General features: G+C 58.9%; 5 protein-coding genes across 5 annotated transcripts; 2 read left to right on the plus strand and 3 right to left on the minus strand.

Annotated features, from left to right (window-relative positions):
• Positions 1–942: 942 nt before the first annotated feature.
• Positions 943–4633, plus strand: ENH_00020950 (hypothetical protein, conserved; the record flags this gene model as incomplete). Its single annotated transcript, XM_013579464.1, has 5 exons — positions 943–1009; positions 1234–1307; positions 1499–1873; positions 2072–2432; positions 2565–4633. The coding sequence occupies 5 exons, from the start codon at positions 943–945 to the stop codon at positions 4631–4633; spliced, it is 2946 nt and encodes a 981-aa protein (XP_013434918.1).
• A 1052-nt stretch (positions 4634–5685) lies between these two features.
• On the minus strand, positions 5686–9234 carry ENH_00020960 (hypothetical protein, conserved; the record flags this gene model as incomplete). Its single annotated transcript, XM_013579465.1, has 2 exons — positions 5686–6842; positions 7473–9234. The coding sequence occupies 2 exons, from the start codon at positions 9232–9234 to the stop codon at positions 5686–5688; spliced, it is 2919 nt and encodes a 972-aa protein (XP_013434919.1).
• A 2167-nt stretch (positions 9235–11401) lies between these two features.
• Positions 11402–14268, minus strand: ENH_00020970 (protein phosphatase 2C, putative; the record flags this gene model as incomplete). The annotated part of the gene is given in 4 exon segments (XM_013579466.1): positions 11402–11531; positions 11773–12710; positions 12715–12718; positions 13520–14268. Coding segments are annotated over 4 exon segments (1821 nt in total).
• Positions 14269–14769: 501 nt separating this feature from the next.
• Positions 14770–14931, plus strand: ENH_00020980 (hypothetical protein; the record flags this gene model as incomplete). Its single annotated transcript, XM_013579467.1, has 1 exon — positions 14770–14931. One exon carries the CDS (start codon positions 14770–14772, stop codon positions 14929–14931), a length of 162 nt encoding a protein of 53 aa, XP_013434921.1.
• Positions 14932–15287: 356 nt separating this feature from the next.
• ENH_00020990 (hypothetical protein) lies at positions 15288–15662 on the minus strand (the record flags this gene model as incomplete). The annotated part of the gene is made up of 1 exon (XM_013579468.1): positions 15288–15662. One exon carries the CDS (start codon positions 15660–15662, stop codon positions 15288–15290), a length of 375 nt encoding a protein of 124 aa, XP_013434922.1.
• Positions 15663–26786: the final 11124 nt, after the last annotated feature.

A 26786-nucleotide genomic window follows, 5' to 3' on the forward strand; every position in this document is an offset into this window, starting at 1 on the left:
CAGCAGCAGCAGCAGCAGCAGCAGCAGCAGCAGCAGCAGCAAGGGGACTGGGAAGAGCAGGTGCCTCGCATAAAGTCTTACTCGTTGGATTGGAGCAGCGCGGACGCTGTGCTGCAGGAGCAGCAGCAGCATGCGCAGCAGCGGCAGCAGCAGCAGCAGCAGCGAGCGTGGCTCTTGGGCTCTACCGCGCCAGCAGCAGCAGCAGCAGCAGCAGCAGCAGCAGCAGCAGAAGATGCAAACGAAGAGGCACTGGAAGAAATCGTGTCTTCTCTCCGCCCCCTCAGAGGCGCTCGCATGCGGCTGGGGATTCTTGAGAAGCGGCTGCGCAGCAGCAGCAGCAGCAGCAGCAGCAGCAGCAGCAGCAGCGACTTTCCAGAAGCAAAAAAACGCAAGCATTCTCTGTACAAGGCCATCCACGGTGGGCTGCAGCGCGTTGCCTAAACCCTAAACCCTAAACCCTGGACACGGCAGCCCTCACTCCCGCACTCAAGCCGCAACCTCAAACCCTAAACCCTAAACCCTAAACCCTAAACCCTCGCTGCGGCTCTGCTGCGCTGCAGAAGTGGCAGCGCGCACAGTTGCTGCTTGGGGGGTTTCTGGATGGGCGTTTTTTCAAGCTTCCCCGTCTCCGCCTTCAGCAGAACCCCCAGTTGACGCGCAGCAGGTAGGGTTTAGGGTTTAGGGTTTAGGGTTTAGGGTTTAGGGTTCGGGGTTTGGGGCTGGGCTGCGCAAGCTGGAGGCTCATCACCGGGTGGGGCGTCGTCAACTTTCGGAGGAGGCTGAGGGTTTAGGACTCGCGGCTTAGGGTTTAGGGTTTAGGGTTTAGTTGGGGGTTAGGGTTTAGGGTTTGACTTCGTGCAATTGCTGTTGCTGCTGCTGTTGCTGCTGCAGTGCACTAGCCTGCGTGCTGCAGCAGCAGTTATTTGCCGCTGCAGCAACAGCATGCGCAGAAGGCTCGCAGTGCAGCAGCAGCAAGAGGCTCTTCACATCCGCAGCCTTCTGCCTCCCGGTACGGCTGAGGGTTTAGGGTTTAGGGTTTAGGGTTTAGGGTTTGAAGTGAAGGGTTTCGACTTGGTGTTTGGGATACTCGCGGGTTTAGGATTTAGGGTCTAAGGTTTGAAATGGGCTTTAAGGTTCACACTTCCATTGTAGGGTTTCGGGTTAGGGTTTAGGGTTTAGGGCTAGGGTTTAGGGTTTAGGGTTTAGGGTTTAGGGTTTAGGGTTTGTGCCCAGGCTCCGACCCGAAGCTGATTGCGCCTCCCCATCCTTCCCACCAGAGCCTCGCGCAGCAAGCCCGCCGTCACTTCGTAAACCCTAGACCCGAAACCCTAAACCCTAAACCCTCGTTTTAACACTGCGTAAACCCTAGACTCTAAACCCTCACCTAGGACCATTTTGCTGTTGAAGAGTGTTTAGGAAAAGCAGAGCAAGTGCGAAATGTGGTTTCGGGACCCGGGTTTAGGGTTTAGGGTTTAGGGTTTAGGGTTTGAGATTTTAGGCGTTGTTTGAAAGAGGCGACAAGACTGCAGATGTTGCAGCAGCAGATCCGCAGGCAGCAGCAGCAGCAGCAGCAGCAACAGCAGCAGGCCCCGCAGCAACTCCTACAGCGGGCGGCGCCGCTGCTGCTGCTCCTGCAGCAGCAACAGCAGGAACCACAGCAGCAGCAGCAGCAGAATCGCCAGCAGCAGCAGCAGCGACTTCGCCCGCAGCAGCAGCAACGCCAGCAGCAGCAGCAGCAGCAACTTTGCTGCCGTGGCTGCAGCTAGCAACGCATGCGCTGCAGCGGGGAAGGCAGCAGCAGCTGCTGCTGGGGCCGCAGCAGTTCAGCAGTTGTGGGGTGATGCCTCCCCATCCCCGGAAGCCTCAGCTGCCTGTAAACCCTAAACCCTAAACCCTAAACCCTAAACCCTAGAACAGCACGCAGGCAGCCCAGAGGTTCAGTTCTAAACCCGAGGGCCGGGCGAAGGGCACGTTCTCGGCTACAGTTTACGGACCAGGGTTTAGGGTTTAGGGTTTAGGGTTTAGGGTTTAGGGTTTGCAGTTTACTACGGTTGGGGGTTTCTGCCTGCAGGAGCAGTACATATTGGCGCTGCAGGGCCGCAGCAACGAAGAAGCTGCTTCAGAATCGAAGCCTGCAGCAGCAGCAGCAGCAGCAGCAGCGGCAGCAGTAGCAGCACCAGCCACAGCAGCGGCGCAGGCAGCAGCAGCAACCGCAGCAGCAGCAGCAGCAGCAGCAGCAGCAGCAGCCCCAACTGCAGCAGGCTTGCCTCAGGACTCCTCACCATCGGACGCAGTCAGAGAGCAGCAGAAGATGCTCGCGCAGCAGCCGCTGCTGCAGCAGCAGCCAATGCTGCAGCAGCAGCCAATGCTGCAGCAGCAGCAGATGATGCAACAGCAGCAACTACTGCAACAGCAGCAACAACGCCCTGTTGGTAAGCTCATAGCTTGCCACCAGCTGCACTGCCAAGTCATTACTCCACAATCTAGGGTTTAGGGTTTAGGGTTTAGGGTTTAGGGTTTAGGGTTAAGCAGCAAGAATGCATTTGGTTTTGCTGCTTCTGCAGAGTTTGCGACAGGCGGCTCTATGGAGGGAGATGCAGCAGCAGCACCTGCAGCAGCAGCAGCAGCAGCAGGCGGCCCGCTTTTGCCGCCGCAGCAGCAGCAGCTTGTCCCCGAACACATGCAGCAGCAGCAGCAGCAAATGGCTCGGGTGGTGCAGCCTATTCAGCAGCAGCAGCACATGCTTGCAGCGAGCGGGCCGTTGCAGCAGCAGCCGCATCTTTTGCCAGCAGCAGGGCCTCATCAGCAGCAGCAGCCGTTGCTGCAGCAGCAGCAGCAGCTGCGCCAGCAGCAGCAGCAGCAGTGGATTGCAGCGCAGCAGCACGCTGTGCCTATGCTGATGCAGCCGCAGCAGCACATGCTGCTGCAGCAGCACCAGCAGCCTATACCCTATGGCAGCAAAACCCACACTGCGCAGCAGCAGCCGTTGGAGGGAGCCTACGATCTGCAGCAGCTGCAGCAGCTGCAGCAGCAGCAGCTGCAGCAGCTGCAGCAGCAGCAGATGTTCACGCGCTCGCCGTATGTGCAGCAGCAGCCGCAGCCCCAGGCAGCTGAGGACGTTGCAGACGCAGCAGCAGTAGCAGCGCAGCAGCAGCAGCAGCAGCAATTCCAGCGCCCCATGTACCTGCAGACACCGCAGCAGCAGCAGCTGTCTCCCTATCCTGCAGCACAAGCGCAGCTAGCAGCAGCAGCAGCAGACGGCAGCAACCTGCAGCAGCAGCAGCAGGCTCTTGCTGGTGCGCCTCTGCAGGGCTATGCCCCGCAGCAGCTGCAGCAGCAGCAGCACCAGGTCTATCTGCAGCAGCAAGCAGCATTTCAGGCTTCTCACGGCCACCAGAGGCACTTCGCGCCGCCACCGCAGCAGCAGCTGCAGCAGCAGCAGCTGCAGCAGCAGCAGCAGCAGCTGCAGCAACAACAGCTGCAGCAGCAGCAGCTGCACCAGCAGCAACTGCATCAGCAGCAACTGCACCAGCAGCAGATGCATCAGCAGCAGCAGCAGCAGCTCATGTGCCACGATCAGAATCCTTTTGGTGCGCAGCAGCAGCAGCAGCGGTTTGTTGCAGCAACACCGCAGCACCAGCAGCAGCGTTTCGCACCAGCACCAGCAGCACCTGGGCCTTCCCAGCAGCAGCAGCAACGGCTGCCCCAGCAGCAGCAGCAGCAGCTGCAGCAAGCTGCATTCGCCCCGCAGCAGCAGCAGCAGCCAGGGTTCTACCCTGTTGCCATGCAGACACCGCAGCAGCAAATTAATGGCTCAGCGGAGCTGCAGCACTTGCAGCAGCTGCAGCAGCAGCAGCTGCAGCAGCAGCAAATGCAGCAGCAGCACGTACAGCAGCAGCACATGCAGCAGCACCACATCCAGCAGCACTTGCAGCATCAGCAACTTCAGCAGCAGCAGTTTAGGCAGCAGCAGCTGCAGCAGCAGCAGCATTTGCAGCACCAGCAGTTGCAGCAGCACCAGCTGCAGCAGCAGCAGTTGCAGCAGCAGCCGCAGCAGCTGCAGCAGCACCAACTGCAGCAGCAGCTGCAGCAACAGCCGCAGCAGCTGCACCAGCAAGGACTGTCCCCAGCGAGCCAAAGGCACCTATCGAGCAGCAGCAAGAGCAGCAAGAGCGCGTCACGTTCCAAGAGGCCGCAGCAGCAGCAGCCGAAAGCTGCAGCAGCTGCAGCAGCAGCTGCTGCTGCAGCAGAGCAGCAAAGTGCTGTCGGTGCTGCTGTTGGCGGGGCGCCCCTGCATGCAACTCAGGGAGCTGTTGGCGGTCTTCCTGCTGCTGCTCACCAGCAGCAGCAGCACATGCAGCACCAGCAGCGGCTGCAGCTGCAGCAGCAGCACTTGCAACAGCAGCACCAGCTCCAGCACCACCGGCAGCTGCAGCAGCTGCAGCAGCAGCAGCTGCAGCAGCAGCAGCTACAGCAGCAGCAGCTGCAGCAGCAGCAGCTGCAGCAGCAGCAGCTGCAGCAGCCGCCCGATTTCGCTGTTCACCCTTTTGCTGCACAGCCTGTAGGATACGTGGACGCGCAGCAGCAGCAGCAGCCGCGGCGCTCAGGTGCTGCTCGTCCTGCTGGAGCTTAAAGGTGCCTCCTGCAGCGCAGCTAGCTAGCCAGCTAGCGAACTGACGCGCAGCTGCCCACTAGCTGACCTTGCTGCTGCCGTTTTTGCCAGCTCGCTAGCTAGCCAGCCAGCTAGCCAGCCAGCTAGCTAGCTGGCTAGCTATCTAGCTAGCTGGCTAGCTAGTTAGCTAGCTAGCTAGCTAGCTAGGTGCGCAGCAGGCCATTACTGTGGCGGCCCCGCTGTGTAGCTAGCTGGCTAGCCCGGCGTGCAGCTGGCCGACTTGGCGCCTGGCTAGCTAGCTAGCTAGCTTGCTTGCAAGCTAGCTAGCTGGCCTCGCAGCTAGCTAGCTAGCTAGCTAGCTGGCCTCGCAGCTAGCCAGCTAGCTGGCTAGCCACGCAGCTACGGCCGGAGCCGTCCTGCAGCGTTTGCTGCTGCTGCGCTTGCGTATGTCGTCCCGGAGCAACGCAGCAGCAGCAACTCCAGCTGCAGCAGCAGCAGCAGCAGCAGCAGCAGCAGCAGCAACGGACTGCCTAGGGGGCAGGCCTGCTGCGCTGCAGGTGAGGCTCTGAGCAGCCGCACAGATTTCCTTTTGGCGCTTTTCTGTCTCCTCCCGTCTAAACCCTAAACCCTAAACCCTAGGCTTTGCTTTAAACCCTAGGTTTTGCTTTAAACGCTAAACCCTAGGCGTTGCTGTAAACCCTAAACCCTAGGATTTCTCCAAACTCCAAATCCTAGGCTTTGTTTTAAACCCTAAACCTTGGGTCGTGGCCAGTGACGCAGCAGCAGCAGCAGCAGCAGCTTTAGCAGCAGCAGCAGCAATAGCATCCCTGGCAGCAGCAGCAGCAACAGCATCTGTAGCAGCAGCAGCACCAACAGCAGCAGCAGCAACAGCAAAAACAACGACAGCAACGATAGGTACAAAATCAGTTGCAACAGCGCCAGCCGCCTCTACAGTAGCAGAGCAGCAGCAGCAGCAGCTACAGCAGCAGCAGCAGCAGCAACAGCAGCAGCAGCAGCAGCAGCAGCAGCAGCAACAGCAGCAGCAGCAGACGCGTGGCTTGAGCTTTGCAGAATTAGTAGTGTTCGTCTTCTGAGAACTCCAAAGGGGTGTCTGAGGAAGAAAGAGAGAGTTGGGGTGTATAGGCAGCTCTGTGGGGTGTATAGGCAGCTCTGTGGGGTGTATAGGCAGCACTGTGGGGTGTATAGGCAGCACTGTGGGGTGTATAGGCAGCAGCTGAGAAGCTGCTGCTGCTGCTGCTGCTGCTGAAGCGCTTCCAGTCCATGTCTTGCTGCAGCAGCCTTGCCCTCCTTGCTGCTGCCTCCTCTTCGAATCGCTGCTGCTGCTGCTGCAGCCGCTGCTGCTGCTGGTGGAGTGAACCGGAGCGTTTATAGTGGGGGACTTTCTCTGCTGCTGCTGCTGCTGCTGCTGCTGTTGAGTCAAATTCGTACGGGCTACCCAGCCCCCCATATTGCTGCTGCTGCTGCTGCCGCTGCTGCTCCCGGCGGTGCCGCCTCCGGCTTTGCTGCTGCTGCTGCTGCCACTGCTGCTGCGGGCGAGACTCCTGCTGCAGTGGGGGCTGCAGGGGTGGAGAGCCGATGGAATTCGGTGCAGCAGCAGCAGCAGCAGCAGCAGGGGGCGTCGCAGCATCGGCAGGAGCACCAGGTGCAGCAGCAGCAGCAGCAGCAGCAGCAGCAGCAGCAGCGGGCGATCCGAGGACGTAGTGGGTGCGGTGCTGCCGCTGCTGCTGCACCCTGAGCCGCTCCTGCTGCTGCTGCTGCAGCCGGTTAAAAGGCTGCTGCAGCTCCTCAGGATAAGAAACTCCTGCAGCATTTGGCGGGGGGCCCCTGTAAGTGGGGGAAGGTGGAGGTGGGGGAATATAGAGGTGGGGGATCGTGTGGGGTTTGCTGCTGCTGCTGCTGCTGCTGCTGCTGCTGCGGGGCTGCCCCGACTGCAGCAGCTGCAGCTGAACGGGCAGCGGGGGCGGAGGCGCCGGCACATAGGAGCAGCAGCTAGCAGCAACGGGCGGCAGCAGCGGGGGGTGTGCTGCTGCGCAGCAGCGGGCGCGGTCTCCAGCTGCAGCAGCAGCAGCAGCAGCAGCAGCAGCAGCTGTCAGCCCAGAGCACTGCCTGCTGCTGGAAACACTTTGCAGGCCGATGCTGTGCAGCGAATGGGAGGAGGGAGCAGCAGCAGCCGCAGCAGCAGCAGCAACAGCAGAAGCAGCAGCAAACACTCAACCGCAGCAGCAGCAGGAAACACCAAAAATACATTAACGGTAGCAGCAGCAGCAGCAGCAGCAGCAAATGTACATGAACGTCTTCTGAAGCCAAGCTTATCTTTAACCCTCTCCATCAAGCCTCGTCTGGGCAGAGCCACTGCAGCAGCAGCAGCAGCAACAGCAGCAGAGACAGCAGCAGAGACAGCAGCAGCAACAACAGACAGAGATGCACAAGCAGCGAGCAGAAGTGGCCCGTTGCAGCAGCAGCAGCAGCAGCAGCAGCAACGCAAACAGCAGCAACGATCACAGCAGCAGCAGGAGAGCCATGCGAGAGTAGCAACAGCAGCGAAAGCAGGAGCAGAAGCAGAAGCAGAAGCAGCAGCAGCAGCAGCAACAGCAGCAACAGCAACAGCAGCAACAGCAAAAAAGCCTCATGTGGGATGCGACCACTACACAAGCGTGCTGAGGGCAGAATGCAGCAGCAGCAGCTGCTACATCAGCAGCATGGAGTGCGGCAGCAGCAACAAAAGCAGCAGCAGCAGCAGCAGCAGCAACATTAACAGCAGCAGTAGCAACACCAGCGCTAGCAGCAACAGCAACAGCAACAGGAGGAGCAGCAGCAGCAGCAAGACAATGGCTCTCACCGACAGCCCCAGGAGGTAAATGGTGGTGGCAGCAGCCAGCGGAAGCAGCAGCAGCAGCAGCAGCTGCTGCTGCTGCAGCATCTGCTGCTTCCGCCGCCTGTGCTACTTGGGCTACCTGCGCTGCTTCTGCTGCTGCTGCTGCTGCTGCTGCTTCTGCTGCTGCTGCTGCTGCATTCCGGCGCACAATGTCTGGGGGGTCACTGCGGTCTAGAATGAGTTCTGCTGCAGGGGCCCTGAAGTGCACTGACCGCCTGCAGGGAGCAGCAGCAGCAGCAGCAGCAGCAGCAGCTGCTGCTGCTGCTGCTGGAGAAGCGTACGGCGGTGGCGAAGGCGATATCAGTACGTGCTGCTGCTGCTGCTGCTGCTGCTGCTGCTGCTGCTGCTGGCAAGGACGGTGCGCAGGAGGGGATCCGCCCCTGCAGTGAGCGCAGGGGGCTGCTGCAGCAGCAGGAAAGGCAGCAAAAGCAGCAGCATCAGCAGCAGCGTTCGGAGCTTCTGCTGCTGCTGCTGCTGCTGCTGCTGCCGTGGGCGGGCAAGGCGGAGAGCCGAGACGACTGCTGCCTCGTTGGGGACGTCGCTGCCACTGCTGCTGCTGCCACTGCTGCTGCTGCCACTGCTGCTGCTGCCACTGCTGCTGCTGCCACTGCTGCTGCTGCTGCTGCTGCTGCTGCTGCTCTTTCCTGTGCCGCGATGCAGCAGGAGGCTGCGGCAGCGGATCGCTAATGGGCAGCGGAGGGACGGAGCAGCAGTGCAGCGCCAAGTCTGTGTCCGGCCCCACAGGCCCGTCTTGCTGCTGCTGCTGCTGCCGCCGCCGCTGCTGCTGCTGCTGCTGCTGCTGCTGCTGCTGCTGCCAAGGGGAGTGCACATGCCGAGGTGGCTGCTGGCGGATCTGCTTCTCGCGCTGCTGCGGGTGCGGCCAAGGCGGGCTGCTGCAGCGGCTGCCGTAGTTGTACGCAGCTTGCTGCTGCTGCTGCTGCTGCTGCTGCTGCTGCTGGAGGTGAGAGCAGCAGCCGCAGGCTGACTGGCTGCTAGCCCCATTCAAGTGTGCTGCTGCAGTTTGCTGCAGCTGCTTCAGTCCTGAGGAGATCTGCTGCAGCGAAGACACGAGTGTCTGCAGCAGCTGCTTGTCTTCCGAGAGCCCGCCTTCACCAGCTGCTGCTGCTGCTGCTGCTGCTGCTGCTGCTGCTGCTGAGGCACCTGCAGCAGGAGATGCCGGTTCGCCTAAGCGGGGAAGCACAGGAAGAGGAGGAGAGCGCAGCAAAGAGGCCGGGCTCCCGCAGCAGCACGGGTTTTGCTGCTGCTGCTGCTGCTGAAGTTGCTGCTGCTGCTGCTGCTGTTGCTGCTGCGGGCACGCTCCGAGGGAGCTGCAGCCAGGGCATGAGCGGAACTGCTGCTGCTGCTGCTGCTGCGGGCTTGCTGCTGCTGCTGCTGCTGCTTCATCATCGGAGGACGTCAGCGGCTCTGCAGAGTTGCCGGGGCCGCACGCTGCTGCTGCTGGCAGCAGCAAATGAGGCGGCGGCGGCAGCTGCTGCTGCAGCACGTGCTGCTGCAGCAGCAGCGGGGAGCAGCAGCGGCTGCTGTGGCTGAAGATGCGGCGGATGCCTCTGGGCTTTTTTCGGGCGTAGTGACACCGCACGACGTGGACTGGCCCTCTTGCTGCTGCTGCTGCTGCTGCTGCTGCTGCTGCTGCTGCTGCGTCTGCTGCTGCTGCTGCTGCTGCTGCGGGAGGGGGAGGAGGAACTAGAGGCGGACACGGCAGCATTGGGGACGGAAATCCCTCAATTCAGTGCCAGCTTCCCTAAACCCTAAACCCTTAACCCTAAACCCTAAACCCTAAACCCTAAACTCTAAACCCTAAACCCTTAAGTATAGAAGTGAACAATTTCCGGAAATCCCCAGTTGATCTGCTCGAGAGCGTTTCATAAAAGGCGAGGCCAGGCTACACTGCTTAGGTGCTTCGGTTTAGGGTTTAGGGTTTAGGGTTTAGGGTTTAGGGTCTAGCGCTACATGGCAGGCTCTCCCGGCATGAGATGCCTAGCGGCAGGTTTTAGGGCCTGTCCTTCTGCTTCTTTTCAAAACAAAATTGACAAATAAAACAAAAAAATAAACGCTAAACCCTAAACCCTAAACCCTAAACCCTAAACCCTCGTCTGCAGCGGCCTCAGCGGCTGGATCGAAGCCCAGCCCCTGGCGATCACCTGCCCAAACCCTCACTCTAAACCCTAAACCCTAAACCCTCGCATCTAGTTCTCAAATTATTTAACTTGATCAAAAAGATTAAAGCGTTCGCCGTCCAAAACGTAAACCCTAAACCCTAAACCCTAAACCCTAAACCCCAGTCGGCGGCGACGAGGTCACCTCAGGCGACAGCCCGAAACCCCCGAGCCTCCCAAACCCTAAACCCTAAACCCTCGCAGCAAATCAACTTCTACAAACCCTAATTAGTGCAGCAAATGATAAAAATGAAAAGAAGGAAAAGTCAAAAACTAGAAGTTCCAGGCCCCCCGGCCTCAGCTGTACGTACACCACGTGTGCGGCTGCGAACTTGGGGCCTCTGAACGCCATATAGGCGCTGCTGCAGCTGCTGCTGCTGCTGCAGCTACTGCTGCTGCTGCTGCTGCTGCTGCAGCTTCTGCTGCTGCTGCTGCTGCAGCTACTGTCGTTGCTGCAGCTGCTGCCGCTGCAGCTGCTGCCGCTGCTGCGGTTGCTGCTCACTGCAGCTGCTGCCGCTGATGCAGCTACTGCAGCAGCAGCAGCAGCTGCTGCTGCTGCTGCTGCTGCTGTTGCTGTTGCGGCGCGTGCGCAGCTGGTGCGCGGCTCTTTGATGCGGAAGCGGCGCAGGGTTTAAACTAGGGTTTAGGGTTTCCTTTTGGCTTCGACGCTACACCCTAGTACTTAGGGTTTAGGGTTTAGGGTTTAGGGTTTAGGGTTATTTCCAATTCAAAGCAACCAACAATGTAGTCACGTTGTCTTCAGACCCTCGCCGAATTGCTTCGCAGGTCAACTCCTTCGCCATCTTCTCCAGCGCTTCCCGCGATAAAAACCTAAACCCGCAAACCCTAAACCCTAAACCCTAAACCCTAAACCCTAAACCCTAAACCCTAGAGCCCGGAGTAGCCAAGCGCACTGAACCTGCCACAAGGCAAGAAGCCACCAAAGCTCCCTTAGCGCGCAGGGAAGCTCAACCCAACCCCCCTTAACCCTAAACCCTAAACCCTAAACCCTAAACCCTAAACCCTAAACCCTCGAGTAGTCACCCTTTGCATTCTTTGGCTGGGTGCTCATTTGCTGCTGCTTCTTCGGCGGCATCTGAGGAAGGGTCGGAGTCGGAGTACCAGCCGTCTCTCCTTTGCTTCCTCCTCCTCCTACTGCTGCTGCTGCTGCTGCTGCTGCTGCTGCTGCTGCTGCTGCTTCTGCTGCTGCTGCTGCTGAGAGCAGCAATTTGCTGCTGCAGCAGCTGCGCCACCTCCCGGCTGCTCAGCGCGTCCCAAAGGCCGTCCGAGGCCAAAACCAAAAGACAGTCCCTGTAGGCTTGAAGAGGCCTAGAAATAAATAAATAAAAATAAATAAATAAATAAAAATAAATAAATAAATAAATAAATAAATAAATAAATAAATAAATAAAATAAAAATAAATAAATAAAGCTCGCCAAGACAAGCAGAATGGTATACGCATGCTTGTGAAGGCGCAGAAACAAAGGCGCCCCCGGCTCACACCCTAAACCCTAAACCCTAAACCCTAAACCCTAAACCCTAAACCCTAAACCCTAGGGCTTAAAGAAGTTTGAGAGACAATTACAGGCAGAAAAGCAGCGAGAAACAAGAGACAGGAGAAAAGAAAAGAGACTCACGCACGGATTCAAATCCTCAGCCCCAAACCCTAGACCCCAAAACCTAAACCCTAAACCCTAAACCCTAAACCCTAAACCCTAAACCCTAACTGACCTGTGAGTCACTTCTGCCTCTGCTGGGACCAGCTGCTTCGAAACCCTTTTTAACGCGAAGTCCCCAATGCATCTTGACATTGCGAGAAACAAGCCCGTGTTCCCAATGCTTACCCTGAACACCAAACCCTAAACCCTAAACCCTAAACCCTAAACCCTAAACCCTAAAAGCCAAACCCTGGACCCTGAGGGCTCAGACGCGGCTTTGACATCTCAAAGATACACTGCAGAGCAAACCCTAAACCCTAAAAGGGTGAGCTGGGTAGGGTGAGCTGGGTCCAGAGCAGGTCCCGCGCCCAGCGATGGAGAAAGCTAGGGTTTAGGGTTTAGGGTTTAGGGTTTAGGGTTTATCTTGCCTGTGGCAACCCAAGACCATCACAAAGCCCCCACACTTTTGAATGCGCTCCAGCTCAGACGGGCGGTTTGGCTTGTGGTCCTCCGTGAGCTGCAAAAAGCCCCCGCTGCTGCTGCTGCTGCTGCTGCTGCTGTCGCTGCTGCTGCTGCTGCTGCTGTCGCTGCTGCCGTTGCTGCTGCTGCTGCCTGGGCTGAACACAAGAAGCGCTCGGCTGTCTCCAACGTGCGCAGCAAACAGCTCAGCAGTCCCGTGCTCTGCTGCTGCTTCTGCTGCTTCGGCTGCTGCTGCAGCGGCATCCACCTGCTGCTGCTGCTGCTGCTGCTGTTTCTGCTGCTGCTGTTTCTGCTGCTGCTGCTTCTGGTTTTGCTGCTTCTGAAGTGACTTCAGCTGCCTTCTGTATTCGCTGTACGTCATAGCTTCACCGGGGCTCCTGAGGCTGTCGTTGCCGCCGCCGCTGCTGCTGCTGCTGCTGCTGCTGCTGCTGCTGCTGCTGCTGCTGCTGGGCGCTGCAGCTTGCTGCTGCAGCTTCCGTCGCCGCTTCGGGGGGGGGGCCCACCGCAGCAGCAGCAGCAGCGCGGTGCTGCCGTCTCGTGCGTCGGGGTGTCTCTGCAGGTAGTCGCTGTCGATTTCAAGAAAAGAATCTGTGAGGGCTTTTTCCACTTTTGCTGCTGCTGCTGCTGCTGCTGCTGCTGCTGCTGCTGGCGACGCCGCTGCTGCTGCCGACAGCGATTCATCCGCGCTGTCGCTCTCGCTGCTGCTGCTGCTGCTGCTTCTGCGGCGGCGCCCCCGATGCTTCCGCCCACCGCCGTGCTTCTTGCTGCTGCTGCTGCTGCTGCTGCTGCTGCTGCTGCTGCTGCTGCTGTGCACAGCCAAATTGTTCGCCAACACGCGGGGGAAGTTCGCCTTGCAGAACTCCGACAGAGTGCTGCCGTTGTGGCCGTCAAATACTGAACCAGCAGCAGCAGCAGCAGCAGCAGCAGCAGCAGCAGCAGCAGCAGCAGCAGCAGTCAGAAAGAAACGCAGCGCCGATGTGTGCAGCAGGAGCAGCAGCAGCAGCAGGAACAGCAAAACCAACAGCAGCAGCAGCAGCAGCAGCTACCCCAGCAACAGCAGCAGCAGCGGAAATGCCAGCTGCAGCAGCCGCAGCAGCAGCAGCACCGTCCCCAGGTAAAGCCGCTCCAGCAGCAGCAGCCGCAGCAGCAGCAGCAGCAGCAGCAGCAGCAGCAGCAGCAGCAGCAGCATACCGCCAAAAAGCGCTGCGTTTGGGGAAAACTCAAGGAGACATAAATGCGTGTCTTCCATTTGCTGCCTCTTTCCGATGCTGCTGAAGCTGCCGCAGGTAAGGACGAAGGGAGCAGCAACAGGCTTTGCTGCTGCTGCTGCTGCTGCTGCTGCTGCTGCTGCTGCTGCAGGGCTCGGCGAAGACGGAGACGCTGCATCCGAGAAGCCCAAATGGGCCCTGCAGGACAAACACAAAAGTGCTGCTGCTGCTGCTGCTGCTGCTGCTGCTGCTGCTGCTGTTAGTGCGATGGCGCTGCCCTTGCTGCTGCTGCTGCTGTTAGTGCGATGACGCTGCCCTTGCTGCTGCTGCTGCTGCTGCTACTGCTGCTGCTGCTGCTACTGCTGCTGCTAACGTCGCTGCTGTTGCTGCTGCTACTGAGGCGGCGGCAAGCTGCTCGTCGTGCTGCCCCTTCCCCAAACCCTAAACCCTAAACCCTAAACCCCAAACCCTCGTGTTTGCTGCGGACTTGGGAGTGAGAGATCTGCTGCTGAGGGTCTGCAGCGCAGCAAGCATTGCCTCTTCCTTCCTTCTTGCTGCTGCTGCTGTTTCCTCTTGTTTAAATCTTGCTGCTGTCATGTCCCCCATCTTCAGCAGGCCCGCGCTCCTGCTGCTGCTGCTGCTGCTGCTGCTGCTGCTGCTGGAGCTGCTGTCGAGAGGGCTGGTAGGCGTGGCACTGTCGCCGTCATTGCTGTTGGTCGAGCTGCTGCTGCTGCTGCTGCTGCTGCTGCTGCGGCTGCTGCGGGAGGCGCTCTGCAGGGTGCGCGTCTTGTGTCTGCTGCTGCTGCTGCTGCTGTGGCCGTGACTGTCCTCGTCCCGGTGGCGGCGGCGCTGCTGCTGCTGCTGCTGCTGCTGCTGCTGCTGCTGCGGAGAAGACTCCTCCTGCTCCTCGTCTTCTAAAGAGAAGCTTAAAAGGCCCCTGCGGGCAACCCTAGTGGCCATTGCTGCAGCAGCGTGGGGCTTACAGCCACAATACTTGCTGCTGCTGCTGCTGTTGCTGCTGCTGCTGCTGCTGCTGAGAATGTCGCCGTGTCTCGTGCTGCTGGAGAACGCCCGCAGCTGCTGCTGCTGCCGCTGTAGCCCCTGGTGCTTCTGCTGCTGCTGCTTCTGCTGCTGCTTCGCCCCTGCAGCAGCAGTTGCCGCCGCAGCAAATACCGAAGCAGGAGGCGCTGCTGCTGCTGAGCGGCTGAGCAGCAGCAGCGCCTGGCCCAGCAGCATCCACTCCTGCCTCCCAGGCTAGGGTTTAGGGTTTAGGGTTTAGGGTTTGGAGAAAAAAGCTCAGGAATGAGGGCTTCTCGCGGCGGCTGGTTGACACTGTCAGCCACACGGCTAAAAAGCGAGAGCCCGCTGCTGCAGAACAGCAACTGCTGCTGCTGCTGCTGCTGCTGCTGCTGCTGCTGCTGCCGGCTTGGCTAGGTTAACGAAATACAGTGGCGATATTAAATGTTGCTGCATTACTTGCTGCTGCGTCTGTAGATCTGCTGCTGTTCCTGCTGCCAAATCCGCCGCTGTTCAAGAACCCGTCAGCATGTGCTGCTGCTGCTGCTGCAGCAGCAGCAGCAGGACCCGCTGCTGCTTGCACTGAAAACCGCTAAATTTCGAATAGTTATTGAGTTTTATTTAAATTGCATTTTCAAAAGACAAAGGACGAAGTGTTTTTGCTGCTGCTGCAGTGCAGCGGCAGTTCTAAACCGCCTCATACACACATCACCGGCTCGCATGCAGCAGCAGCAGCAGCAGCAGCAGCAGCGGGAGAGACCGTTGCTGCAGCCGCAGCAACAGCAGCAGCAACGGCAACACTTTGCCCCAGCGCGGCCGCCCACACTTCCATCTCGTCTAATATGGCAGCAGCAGCAGCTGCTGCTGCTGCTGCGGTCTTAGCTGCAGCAGCAGCCCTTCTGTAGAGAATGCTCTCTTAGCAGCTGCAGCAGCAGAAGCAGCTGCAGCAGCAGCAATACGAGCAGCACCCAAAGACGGAGCGCAGACGCTGCAGCAGCAAGGTTGCCGCACGTGGCAGCAGCCACAACACCGCAGCAGCAGCAGCAGCAGCAGCAGCAGCAGCAAAAAGAACTGCAGCAGCAAGATCAGCAGCAGCAGCAGGTGTTTCACAACAATGGCGCTGCGGAGGATAACACCGGCGTTAAAGGTGACCCCACGCTCGCCGCTGCTGCTGTTCTTGCTGCTGCTGTTCTTGCTGCTGCTGCTGCTGCTGCTGCTGCTGCTGCTGCATGCCCTCTTTAGCTGCTGCTGGAGTCACCGCTTGCCACAGGTGTACCAACAGCCTGTCTTATTTGCTGCTGTTCTTCTTTGCTGCTGCCTGTTCGTGCTGCTGCTGCTGCTGCTGCTGCTGCTGCTGGCTTTGCGGGGCCTGTTGCTGCTGCTGCGGGCTTTGTGAGGCTGCTGCTTCTGCGCCTGCTGCTGCTGCATGCCTTCCTGCTGCTGCTGCATGCCTTTCTGCTGCTGCTGCTGCCCTCACTGTGCTGCAGCGTCTGAGGGCCACAGCCGGCCCCACAAGGCCTGTGCTCTCCACTAGGCAGCAGCAGCAGCTGCTGCTGCAGCAGCAGCAGCAGCTGCAGCAGCTGCAGCAAATTCGGCATCAACATGAGTGGCATCGCCGGCAAAGCGAAAAACAGCAGCAGCAACAGCAGCAGCAGCAGCAAAATGTTCTGCTGCGGCAGAGGCAGCTGCAGAAACTGAAACAGCAGCAGCTGCAGCAGCCTTACAATGCCCGCAGCAGCAGCAGCAGCAGCAGCAGCAGCATGTTTGCTGACTCTCTGATGCGGGCTCTAAGCCGTTTACAGGAACCTTCGAGCAGCAGCAGCAGCAGCAGCCGACCCTTAGGAGGCCGTGCTGCAGCAGCAGAAGCAGCAGCAGCAGCAGCAGCAGCAACGGCGCTGCAGCACTTCCAGCGTTTCTTCCCCAAAGCAGCAGCGCAGCCCTCAGCAGCAGACTGGCTGCTTGTCCATAGATTTCTCATTCCCATCCCTCCAGTAAGGGTTTAGGGTTTAGGGTTTAGGGTTTAGGGTTTAGACTGCGTGAAACAAGGACAGCTTCAGTGAGCAGACGCTGTGTAGTCATGCCCTAGGTTCCAGGCCTTACGCCTAGGGTTTAGGGTTTAGGGTTTAGGGTTTAGGGTTTAGGATTTAGGGTTTAGGGTTTAGGGTTTAGGGTTTGCGGCTCAGGATAGGGTTTGTGGTTTGAAGGGCTTCGATGCCTTTCTTGGCCGCCTCATAACCCACAGGCCCCCAGCAGCTCTGGTGGACCCTGCTGCTGCTGCTGCTGCTGCTGCTGCTGCTGCAGCAGCAGGTGCAGCAAACGCAGGAGCAGGAGGTGCAGCAGCAGCCAAATCTGCACCAGCGAAAGTAGCGGCAGCAAAAGCAGCTGCAGCGAGAGGAGCAGCAGCAAAAGCAGCAGCAGCAGCAGCAGCAGCAGCAGCAGCAGCAGCGCCTGCGGTAGTGTTTCAGAGGCCTTCAGGTGTATGGACACCACTTCCTCTAGAGCACAAGTTTGCTCTAATTGACTGGTGTGCTGCTGCTGCTGCTGCTGCTGCTGCTGCTGCTGTTGCTGCTGTTGCTGCTGCTGCTGCTGTTGCTGCTGCTGCTGCTGCCGCAAATGCATTGCTGCTGCTGCTGCTGGCTCCACTTTGTGTTGCTTCTGCAGCAGCAGCGCACTAGCAGCAGCGGGCTGCAGCTGGGCACTTGCTGCTGTGTCTGCTGCTGCTGGTGCTGCTGCTGCTGCAGGTTGCTGCGGCTGCAGCTGCCTGTGTCTGCTGCTGCTCTTTTGTTTGACTTGGCTTACAATGAAGTGCTGCCGCCAGCAGCAGTTCCCCACCTTGCTGCTGCTGTAAAGGCTGCTGCAGCAGGCCTCAGCAGCAATGCAGCAGCAGCAGCAGCAGCAGTGGCAGCAGCAGCACCAAAGTTCCCCTCATCACAGCCGCAGCAGCAGCAGCAGCAGCAGTATCCGCCCACAAAGCCGCCGCAATCAGCTGCTGCTGCTGCTGCTGCTAAGGCGGCAGCAGCAGCTGCAGCAGCTGCAGCAGATGCTGCAACTGGCAGCAGGGCGGAGGCTGTGGTTTGGTGGTTTGCTGCTGCTGCTCGCTGCACCCAGTTGCTGCAGCTTCCGCTTCCTGCTGCTGTCTCTGTGGACATTTTCCTCAGCGTCAGAAACCCTAAACCCTAAACCCTAAACCCTAAACCCTAGCAATTACGAGCAGTGCCCAGTGCTTCGTTCCTGCTGAAGGTGCAGGGGCTGCACTGGTTGTAGTCTCGCTGCTGCTGCTGCTGCTGCTGCTGCTGCTGCTGCTGCTTCAGGGTGTTCCCGTGGCCCCGCTGCTGCCGTCGTTGTCGGCCCCTTTAGAAGCTGCTGCTGCTGCACTCTCTGCAGCAGATGCTGCTGCGCTGCTGCTCTGCTGCCGCTCTCGGCAGCTGTTCTTGCTGCAGCTGCAGCAGCAGCAACAACGAAAAGCCACGCTGCAGCCAACGGCAGCAACACTGCCAGCAGAAGCAGCAGCAGCAGCAGCAGCAGCAGCAGCAGATCCATTTCTGCCGCTGCTGCGGCAGCAGCCGCCAGAAGCTGCTGCTCTGTGGGCAGCCCTTCGCCGACACTTCCTAGCGCCTGCTGCTGCTCCTTCCAGCAGCAGCAGCAGCAGCAGCAGCGGCAGCAGCAGCAGCAGCAGCAGCAGGTTCAGCAGGTTTCACCCTTGCTGCTACCTCTCCCCGCGAATGGACGAGCAGCAGCTGCTGCTGCTGCTGCAGGCGGTTGGCCTTGATGCTGGCTGGGCTGCTGATGCAGGTGTAGCAGCAGCAGCAGCAGCAGCAGCAGCAGCAGCAAATGCTACATCTTCAGCAGAAGTAGCAGCAGGCGACAACAAGGCTGCTGAACCAGCAGCAGCAGCAGCAGCAGCAGCAGCAGCAACGAGCACAGGAAAGAACAGGGCGCTCCCAGCAAGGGGAGCAGATTTGCTGCTGCTGCTGCAGCAGCTCTCCAGCTTCCCGATTCTTGCTGCTACTGCTCCTGCGACTTCTCCGGCTGCTGCTGCTTCTGCTGCTGCTGCTGCTGCTGCTGCTGCTACCAGCTGGCAGCTGCCGCTGTCTCTGGAGGGCAGTTTGCTGCTGCTGGAGTGTATCTACAACCGAGCAGCAGCACGACTTGCTGCAGCAACATCCACAGAAATACTTCAAGCAGCAGCACAGGGCATTGACCTCCACCTTGCTGCGGTGCGGTGTCCTGCTGCTGCTGCTGCTGCTGCTGCTGCTGCTGCTGACAAGGCATTTTGGCTGCTGCTGCTGCGCTGCCCCGCGTGCACAGTGCTGCTTATAAGACATGAGCGTGGCTGCTTTGTGCTGCTGCTCCGTTGCTGCTGCTCTGTCGCTCCTGCTGCTGCTCTGCTGCTGCTGCTGCTGCTGTTGCTGCGAAGGTATCAGCTCGAGCCGCTTCACGGTGCCACTAGAGTTTGTGTCTGCTGCTGCTGCTGCAGTTGGTGTCTTGCCTTCCATCTCCATTAGCCTCACTCAGCAGCAGTAGCAGCAGCACAGCAGCAGCAGCAGCAGCAGCAGCAGCAGCAGCCCTGCCGCAGGCGCCTGTTTTCCAGGTGCTGCTGCCGCTGCTGTCGGGGACTGTTGCTGAGGCGGGGCAGCAAGAAAGACAAATGCTGCGTGCTGCGCTGCTGCTGCTGCTGGCAGCAAGAGCCTCTTCGTTGCATCCTTTTGCTGCTCAGGTAATTCTGCGCACGCTACTGCTGCTGCTGCTGCTGCTGCTGCTGCTGCTGCTGCTTAACTGCTGTGAGCTCCTCTGTGTCCTGTGCAGGTAGCGCGTCTTGCAGCAGCAGCTCCTAATCCGCATTCAGCAGCAGCAGCAGCGGCAGGCGGTCTTGCTGCTGCTGCTGCCGGTGGTGGGGTGCCTGCTGCAGCAACAGACGCAGCAGCAGCAGCAGCAGCGGAAGCAGCAGCAGGACACAAGCTCAGCTGCGTTTACTTTGGCAGCAAATCCTCCCTGCTTTTCTTTTCGAAGGTTAATGCTGCTGCTGTTGCTGCGCGTCACTTGCTGCGGTGTCTGCGTGATCAGCAGCAGCAGCAGCAGCAGCAGCAACAGCTCAGCCAACAGCAGCACCAGCAGCAGGAACAGCTGCAGCAGCTACAGCAGCTGCAGCAGCTGGAGCTGCAGGCCGAGACACGACGCATTCTCTTCCCCTTGCTGCAGCTCATCCGTGCGTCGCTGCTGCTGCTGTTGCTGTTGCTGCTGCTGCTGCTGCTGATTTGGTTGCTGCTTCTGCAGCAGCTGCAGCTGCTGCGGTGCTGCTGTGGATTCCGTGTTTTTTGCCGACCATAAGGCCGCAGCTTCAGTTGAGGGTTTAGGGTTTGGGGTTTGTGGTCATGCTAATACTGCTGCTGCTGCTGCTGCTGCTGCTGCTGCTGTTGCTTCAGATGCACTAGATGCTCCTGCTGCAGTGCGGCAGCAGCTCGTGGGCCTTGCTTTGTCTCGCCGCAGCTGCTGCGTGCATTTGTGGCGGCTGCAGCAGCTGCTGCTGCAGCTGGCTCAGCAGCAGCAGCTGCTGCTGCAGCACCGCGACCAGCACGAGCTTCTACAGCAACACCGGCAGCAGCAGCAACAGCAGCAGCAGCAGCAACAGCAGCAGCAGCAACCACGGCAGCCACAGGCGCTTTTACCCCTGGAGACACCCGCTGCTGCTGCAGCATTTGCTGCGGACTTCGCAGCAACAAAACAAGCCCTAGAGGTGAGGCTGCTGCTGCTGCTGCTGCTGTTGTGGGTGCTGCGGTGCTGCACAGCAGCTTCACTTATTGCTGCTGCTGCTGCTGCTGCTGATGCTGCTGTTTAGGATGCAAGGGGTTTGTTCTTGAGGTGTCTAGACAGCCTGTGCATGCGCGCTGCAAGCGGAACATCGCTTGGGTTTGAGCAGCAGCAGCAGCAGCAGCAGCAGCAGCAGCAGCTGTTGCTGCTGCTGCCCCGTCCGCTACGGCAGCAGCAGCTGCTGGAGCAGCACCAGGTGACCCAGGAGCAGCAGCAGTTCGCGCTGCTGCCGGCTATTCTCACATCCCCTCTTGCTGCTCCTGCTGCAGCAGCAGCACAGCCGCTGCAGCGCCTGGTGCAGATGCTGCAGCAGCGTATCAGCAGCAGCCTAAAGGAAGCAGCAGCAGCAGCAGCAGCAACGCCAGCTGCAGCATGTGCTGCTGCTGAACCGACTGGAGAGTCCAATTTGAATCCTTTGGTCACGAGCAGCATCAGCAGCAGCAGCAGCAGCGAGCGGGGCAGCAGCAGCAGTGGCAGCAGCAGCAGCAGCGGCAGCAGCAGCAGCAGCTTGTCGAAGGCGGAGCAGCTACCGCTGCTGCTGCAGGTGCTATTTAGTTGCTGGCGGCATGCTAATGCAGCAGCTGCCTTGGCAGCAGCAGATGCAGCAGCAACAGCAGAGCCCTGCCTGCTGCTGCAGTACGAAGCGCCACCCGAGCAGCAGCAGGAACAGCAGCAGCAGCAGCAGCAGCAGCAGCAAAAGAAGCAGCAGCGGCGTAGGCAGCTGCCAGACATGTCTCCCTTTGTTGCCGAGTTTCATAGACACCTGAGCCCACCTGCTGCTGCAGGAGATGGAGCTGCAGCAGATGGAGCAGCAGCAGATGGAGCAGCAGCTGCTGCAGCAGCAGCTTCCGGTGATGATGCTGCAGCAGCAGCAGCAGCTGCTCCTGACTGGCTGCAGTCGTTGCTGCTGCAGATGCCCTTAGATGCTATCTCCACAGGGCTGGCTGTAAGTACAGTGCTGCTGGTGCTGCTGTTGCTGCTGCAGCTCTTGCTGCGCTGCTGTTGCTGCTGCTGCTTGCTGCACCAGCTGCTGCAGCTGCTGACTGCAGCATGAGCGCATGCTCTGTTGCTGCTGCTGCTGCTGCTGCTGCTGCAGGCAGTTGACGAAGAACTGCACCTCGCCGCTCATGACGCAGCAGTTGCAGCGTCGCAGCAGCAGCAGCAGCAGCAGCAGCAACAGCAGCAGCAGCAGCTGCTGCTGCGCAACAGCTGTGGGGACTTGGCGGAGTACCAGCGAGCCCTGTCTGAGGTGTACAGACACCTCAGCCGCCTCTTCGACTTGCGGCTGCAGCAAGCAGCAGCAGCAGAACTCGCGCTGCTGGCAGCAAGAGTTCCTTATTTGTCTCGCTTGCCGCAGCACCTCCCGCTGCACCACGACCAGCAGCAGCAGCAGCAGCAGCAGCAGCAGCAGCAGCTGATGCTGCAGCAGGAGGCGCAGCAGCGCCAGCAGTTCTTTTTGTCTGCTGTGCTCGACGAAGTTGCTGCCCGCATGATACGAATGGGCGCTGACGCAGCAGCAGCAGCAGAAGCAGCAGCAGCAGAAGCAGCAGCAGCAGCAGAAGCAGCAGCAGCAGAGCCCGCGGAGCAGACTGCAGCAGCAGCTGAGGCAGCAGCACGCAGCGACAACGAAGCCGCTGCCCTGCTGCTGCTGCTGCTGCAGCTGCTGTCAGCAGCGCCAGCCTCTTGCTGGGCATCTTTGAGAAGCAGCTGGGGAGAAGCAGCAGAGGCAGCACTTTGCTGCTGCTTCAAGCATTTGCTGCTGCTGCTGCAGCAGCTTTCTTTTGCTGAGTTCGTTGGCTGTCTTGCTGCAGTCGCCCGCTTAGACTTGCTGCGGCCTCTGCAGCCAGCTGCTGCTGCTGCTGCTGCTGCTGCAGCAGGGCCTGCGGAATACCCCGCTGCGGCGCAGCAAGAGCAGCAGCAGCAGCAGCAGCAGCAGCTGTTGCTGCAGCACCAGCAGCAGCTAGGACACTTGCTGCCGGGCTCCCCCCCGCAACAAAGTGCGAGCGATGGCACTGGCAGCAGCAGCAAAACTGCAGCAGCAGCAGCAGTTGGTGCTGCTGCTGCTGCTGTCTTCCAGGTCATCAAAGATGCAGTGTATGTACAGCTGCACACTCATGCTGCTGCAGCGGACCCCATTCAGGTAATTGCTGCTGCTGCTGCTGCTGCTGCTGCTGCTGGGAGTGTTGTGTTTGCTGTTATTGCTGCAGCTGCCCCGCCTTTTTCTGCTGCTCCTGCTGCTGGGGCCCTTGTTGCTGCTGCTGGTGTCAGTGTTGCTGCTGCCGCAGCTGCTGCTCTTCGGGTTACGTGTGCTGCGCATGTCTTCCTCGCTGCTGCTGCTGCTGTTGCTGCTGCTGCTGCTGCTGCTGCTGCCGTATGTATGTCTGTCGGTGACTCTGTATGTGTGTGAGTGGGAACTGCTGCGCTGCTGCTGCTGCTGCGGTTGCTGCTGCTGCTGCTGCTGCTGCTGCTGCTGCTGCAGGTTGCTTCCTTGCTTTGGAGCTTGCTGGCCCTGCGGTGTACCGACATCTCAGTTCTCTCTCTTCTCTTTGAGCGGTGCGTAAACCCTAAACCCTAAACCCTAAACCCTTGTCTTTGATTTACGATTTGCAAACCCTTTTCTCTAGCGATTTAACCTCTTCAAGCCAAACCCCAAACCCTAAACCCTCCTAAGCTGCGGTCCGCCAGCGCTACAAGCCGTAAGGCTTGAAAATGAGGGGTTTAGGGTTTAGGGTTTAGGGTTTAGGGTTTAGGGTTTGTGGACAGGCTTGAGGCATGGGCCAGCAGCTGCCCGCCCTCTGAGCTGCAGCAGCCGGCCACAGTCTATCGCCTGGCCACAAGTTGGCAGCAGCTGCAGGTTCGGCGTTTAGGGTTTAGGGTTTAGGGTTTAGGGTTTAGGGTTTAGGGTTTAGGGTTTGGGGTGAGGGCGTAGGGTCTGGGCTCTTGTGCACCTTTGGGTTTGCACCGCCATCATTTTTGAAGCTTGAAAGATTGGGGTTTAGGGTTTAGGGTTTAGAGCTGGGGCTTTAGGGTTTAGGGTTTATGGTCTCGGGCTTAAGATTCTGGGCCTAAAGATGCAGGGTTTAGGGTTTAGGGTTTAGGGTTTAGGGTTTAGGGTTTGGCTATTCAGGAGGGCGCGCTGAAGGGCCTAGGGAATACACTGGCGAGGAGGTATCCTGCTGCTGCTGCTGCACTGCAGCATTTGGTGGAGGAGCAGCAGGCTGCGAGGTGCAGCAGCAACAGCATCAGCAGCAGCAGCAGCAGCAGCAGCAGCAGGGCAATGCATGCGGTGGCGTGGGCAGCGGTACAGGCACCGCTGCTGCAGCTGCTGCAGCGAGCTGCTGCTTCCCGTGCTGCTGCTGCGGCCCCTACTGCTTCTGCTGCTGCTGCTGCTGCTGCTGCTGCTGCTGCTGCTGCTGAGCCTGCTGACGACCCCTTGAGAGAAATGAAACCCTTCGGAGTAAGTCCACCAACTTTGTGTCTGGCCCTTGCTGTCGCTTATGTTGCTGCTGCTGCTGCTGCTGCTGCTGCTGCTGCTGCTGCCGTATATATATGTGTCTGTCTTTGACTCTGTATGCGTGTTGATAGCGGGTGGGGACTGCTGTGCTGCTGCTGCTGCTGCTGCTGCTGCTGTTGCTGCTGCAGAACGTAGGCGTTGCAGTCGCCTTCCCTTCAAGGCGCTTCGTTGTGGCCCTTGCTGCTCCGGGTGCAGCAGCAGCAGCAGCAGCAGCAGCAGCAGCAGCAGCACCCCTGCATGCAGCAGCTGGGCACCTGGTAGCGGATTTAGTCTCTGCTGCGCACCTTGCACCCCTTGTCTTTGAGCAGCAGCAGCAGCAGCAGCAGCAGCAGCAAAAGCCGCAGCAGCAGAAGCCGCAGCAGCAGCAGCGGCCGGAGCAGCAGCAACAGCGGCCGGAGCAGCAGCAGCAGCAAGAGCCGCAGCAGCAGAAGCATCCGGAGCAGCAGCAGCAGCAGCAAGAGCCGCAGCAGCAGCAGATGCAGCAGCAACTGTTGATGGCCGTCTGCGGGCAGCAGCAGCAGCAGCAGCAGCTGCCTTCTCTCGCCGCTGACTTGTGGTGTACATACACATCAAACAGACTCGCTAATGAAGCGGAAAGCAAAGGCTTGAGGTGCGGCGCCAGGGTCGAGGGTTTAGGGTTTAGGGTTTAGGGTTTAGGGTTTAGGGTTTAGGGTTTGGGGTTGCGGGTTCGAATTGTCTGTCCGCAGGTTGCTGCTCGTAGATCCAACAGAACCCCAAATTGCTCAGCAGCAAATCGCCGAGGCGTTTGGAAGGGTTTAGGGTTTAGGGTTTAGGGTTTAGGGTTTAGGGTTTGCGTCTAGGGTTTAGGTAGCTGCACTGCTTTTAGAGTTTAGAGTTTAGGGTGGGAACCGTGAACCATGTGGTGCAGCTGGCGATTCAGCAGCAGCAGCAGCAGCAGCAGCAGCAGCAGCAGCAGCAGCAGAAGCAGCAACAGCAGTCGCTGCTGCTGCAGGTGCGCTGCTGCTGCACACTTTGTTTTTTCAAACTTCTCTGCCTCCCTCAGTCGAGGCGCGTAAGCTCTAGGGTTTAGGGTTTAGGGTTTAGGGTTTAGGGTTTTGCTGCTGCCGTTGCAGTGGGCAGCAAACTGTAAGCGATAGTGCGGCACAGCAGCGGCCCAGCAGCGCTGTGGAGCCCCTCGTTCCTCCCAGCTGCTGCTGCTGTTGCTGCTGCTGCTGCTGTTGCTGCTGCTGTTGCTGCTGCAGCGTTCCAACGAGGTCTCAGAGCCCCTCTTTCCCCCTTAACAGCTGCAGCAACATCCGCAGCTAGCCACAGCTAGCCGCAGCCAGCTACAGCTGGCTACAGCTAGCTACAGCTAGCTACAGGTAGCCGCAGCTAGCCACAGCTAGCCACAGCTAGCTGCAGCTAGCTGCAGCTAAGCACAGCTAGCTGTGCTTCTATTGATGTTGTGTTCGTCCTCGGGTTGCTGCAGCTAGCTGTGCAGCTAGCTGCAGATGAACAGAAATCAACAAAAGAACAGCAGCGGGCAATCTGTGGGCAAGAAGCAGCACGAGCAGCTAGCTGCAGCTAGCTGCAGCTAGCTGCAGCTAGCTGCAGCTAGCTGCGGGCCCCCCCTGCGGCACTGGGGGGCCCCGAGTCCTGCAGGGGGCCCCTGGCCACGCTTTAAAGGAATTAAAATGAAAAATAGATTTAAATTTGTTTCAAAAAAGCCTTTTCAGTGTTATTTCTGGCTTCCTGAAGCTGTGCTGTCTGGACAGCTGCGGGAGTGAGGCGGGCTGGGGTGTACGTACACTGGCGAGTGCCGGTGTCGCGGCCGCTCCCGCGGCGAATTTTATTTCATTTTAAATTCTTTTTTTAATTTAATAATTTAATTTGGTCTTTGGTGGGAGGAGAAGCGCGAGAAAGAGCGGCAGCGGCGCCGCTCCGGAGTGGTCCAGTGGTCACCCGCCTCTGCGCGGTGTCTCGACAGGTGGCCCCCTCGCTTTTGCAGTTTAGACGGAACTCCGTGGAATTGAGTGCAATTAAATGCAAATAAATGCAAATAAATGCAATTAAATGCAACTAAAAAGGACTATTAATGTGAAAAGAAGACGCAATTCAAAGAAAAGCTCTCACGGCTGCTGCTGCAGCTTGCCCGTGCTGCTTTCCGGCTCTGGTGCTGGGGTGTCTAGGCAGCTCTGTGTGTCGCTGAGCAGCAACGAAGAGCCCTGAAGTGCTTTTTAAATTAATTTAAATTAAAAAAGAATTAAAAAAAGAATATTTGATTTATTTAATGCCAAAAAAGAGTTCAGTTTGGCAGGGACTGGCAGCAGCAGCCCCCGCTCTCCTGTTGCCCCCAGGCTCGCTAGCCGCTGCATTCAGCTTTCGGCGCTCTGTGCTCTGTTCGACCGCCCCCTAAACCCTAAACCCTAAACCCTAAACCCTAAACCCTCACAAGAACTTTGCTTCCTTTCCTTTTTCTTCGTTTCCATTCCCAGAGCCAACTGCCCCAAACCCTAAACCCTTTCTCCCCGAGTTCTCCACACAATGAAATCCTCAAGAGCCCCAGTGCTGGCTGCGGCCCTTGTGGCCTTTTTGCATACTCCCGCCCTCGGTAGGGTTTAGGGTTTAGGGTTTAGGGTTTGGGGTTTAGGGTTTCCACTCGGGCGCTAACATCCAGGGTTTAGGGTTTAGGGTCTCTGCTTTGCGTGCGGTGGGCCGCTCGAAGGGATTGCCGCTCGCAGTTCCACCTGCGACGCGGCTTCCGTTGAGGGTTAAGGGTTTAGGGTTTAGGGTTTAGGGTTTAGGGTTTAGGGTTTAGGGTTTAGGGTTTAGGGTTTAGGGTTTGTGCTGCAGGTGTTAAGGTGGGCACCTCTCCCCAGCTGCATCTTCGGCCTGCTTCTTTCGCCGAGTCGCAGTCCGAGGCAGAGGCAACTCAGACGATCCAAAATGCTCGTAAGCAGGGTTTAGGGTTTAGGGTTTAGGGTTTAGGGTTTAGGGTTTAGGGTTTAGGGTTTAGCTTTCGCAGAGACTGCCCCACCAACAGGGGCTCAGTCAAAGTATCCAAAGTCCAGGCCTCACCACTTGCTTCACGCTTCCTCTATGACGCTCTAGGGTTTAGGGTTTAGGGTTTAGGGTTTAGGGTTTAGGGTTTGCTGCAGTATCATTGTTGGTGGAATGAGGACGGTGGCGTTCCTTGCGAAAGAACAGCAGTGCCTCCCTTGCACCCCGCGCGTCTCCCAGGGTGTAGGGTTTAGGGTTTAGGGTTTAGGATTTAGGGTTTTAGGGTTTAGGGTTTGCTGTGAAATCCTGAAGGCCGTGACGCCCGCGCTGAAGTCTCTTATTGTCTAGGGCTAGTCTGTGCAGGCAGGGCTAGGGTTTAGGGTTTAGGGTTTAGGGTTTAGGGTTTGCTGCAGTGGCGCTGCTGGGGGACGAAGAGGGCGGCGTGCAGCGCGAA

The sequence above is a fragment of the Eimeria necatrix genome, genomic scaffold (assembly GCF_000499385.1).
Source record: "Eimeria necatrix Houghton genomic scaffold, Enh_scaff171, whole genome shotgun sequence".
NCBI classification, from domain to species: Eukaryota; Apicomplexa; class Conoidasida; order Eucoccidiorida; family Eimeriidae; genus Eimeria; species Eimeria necatrix.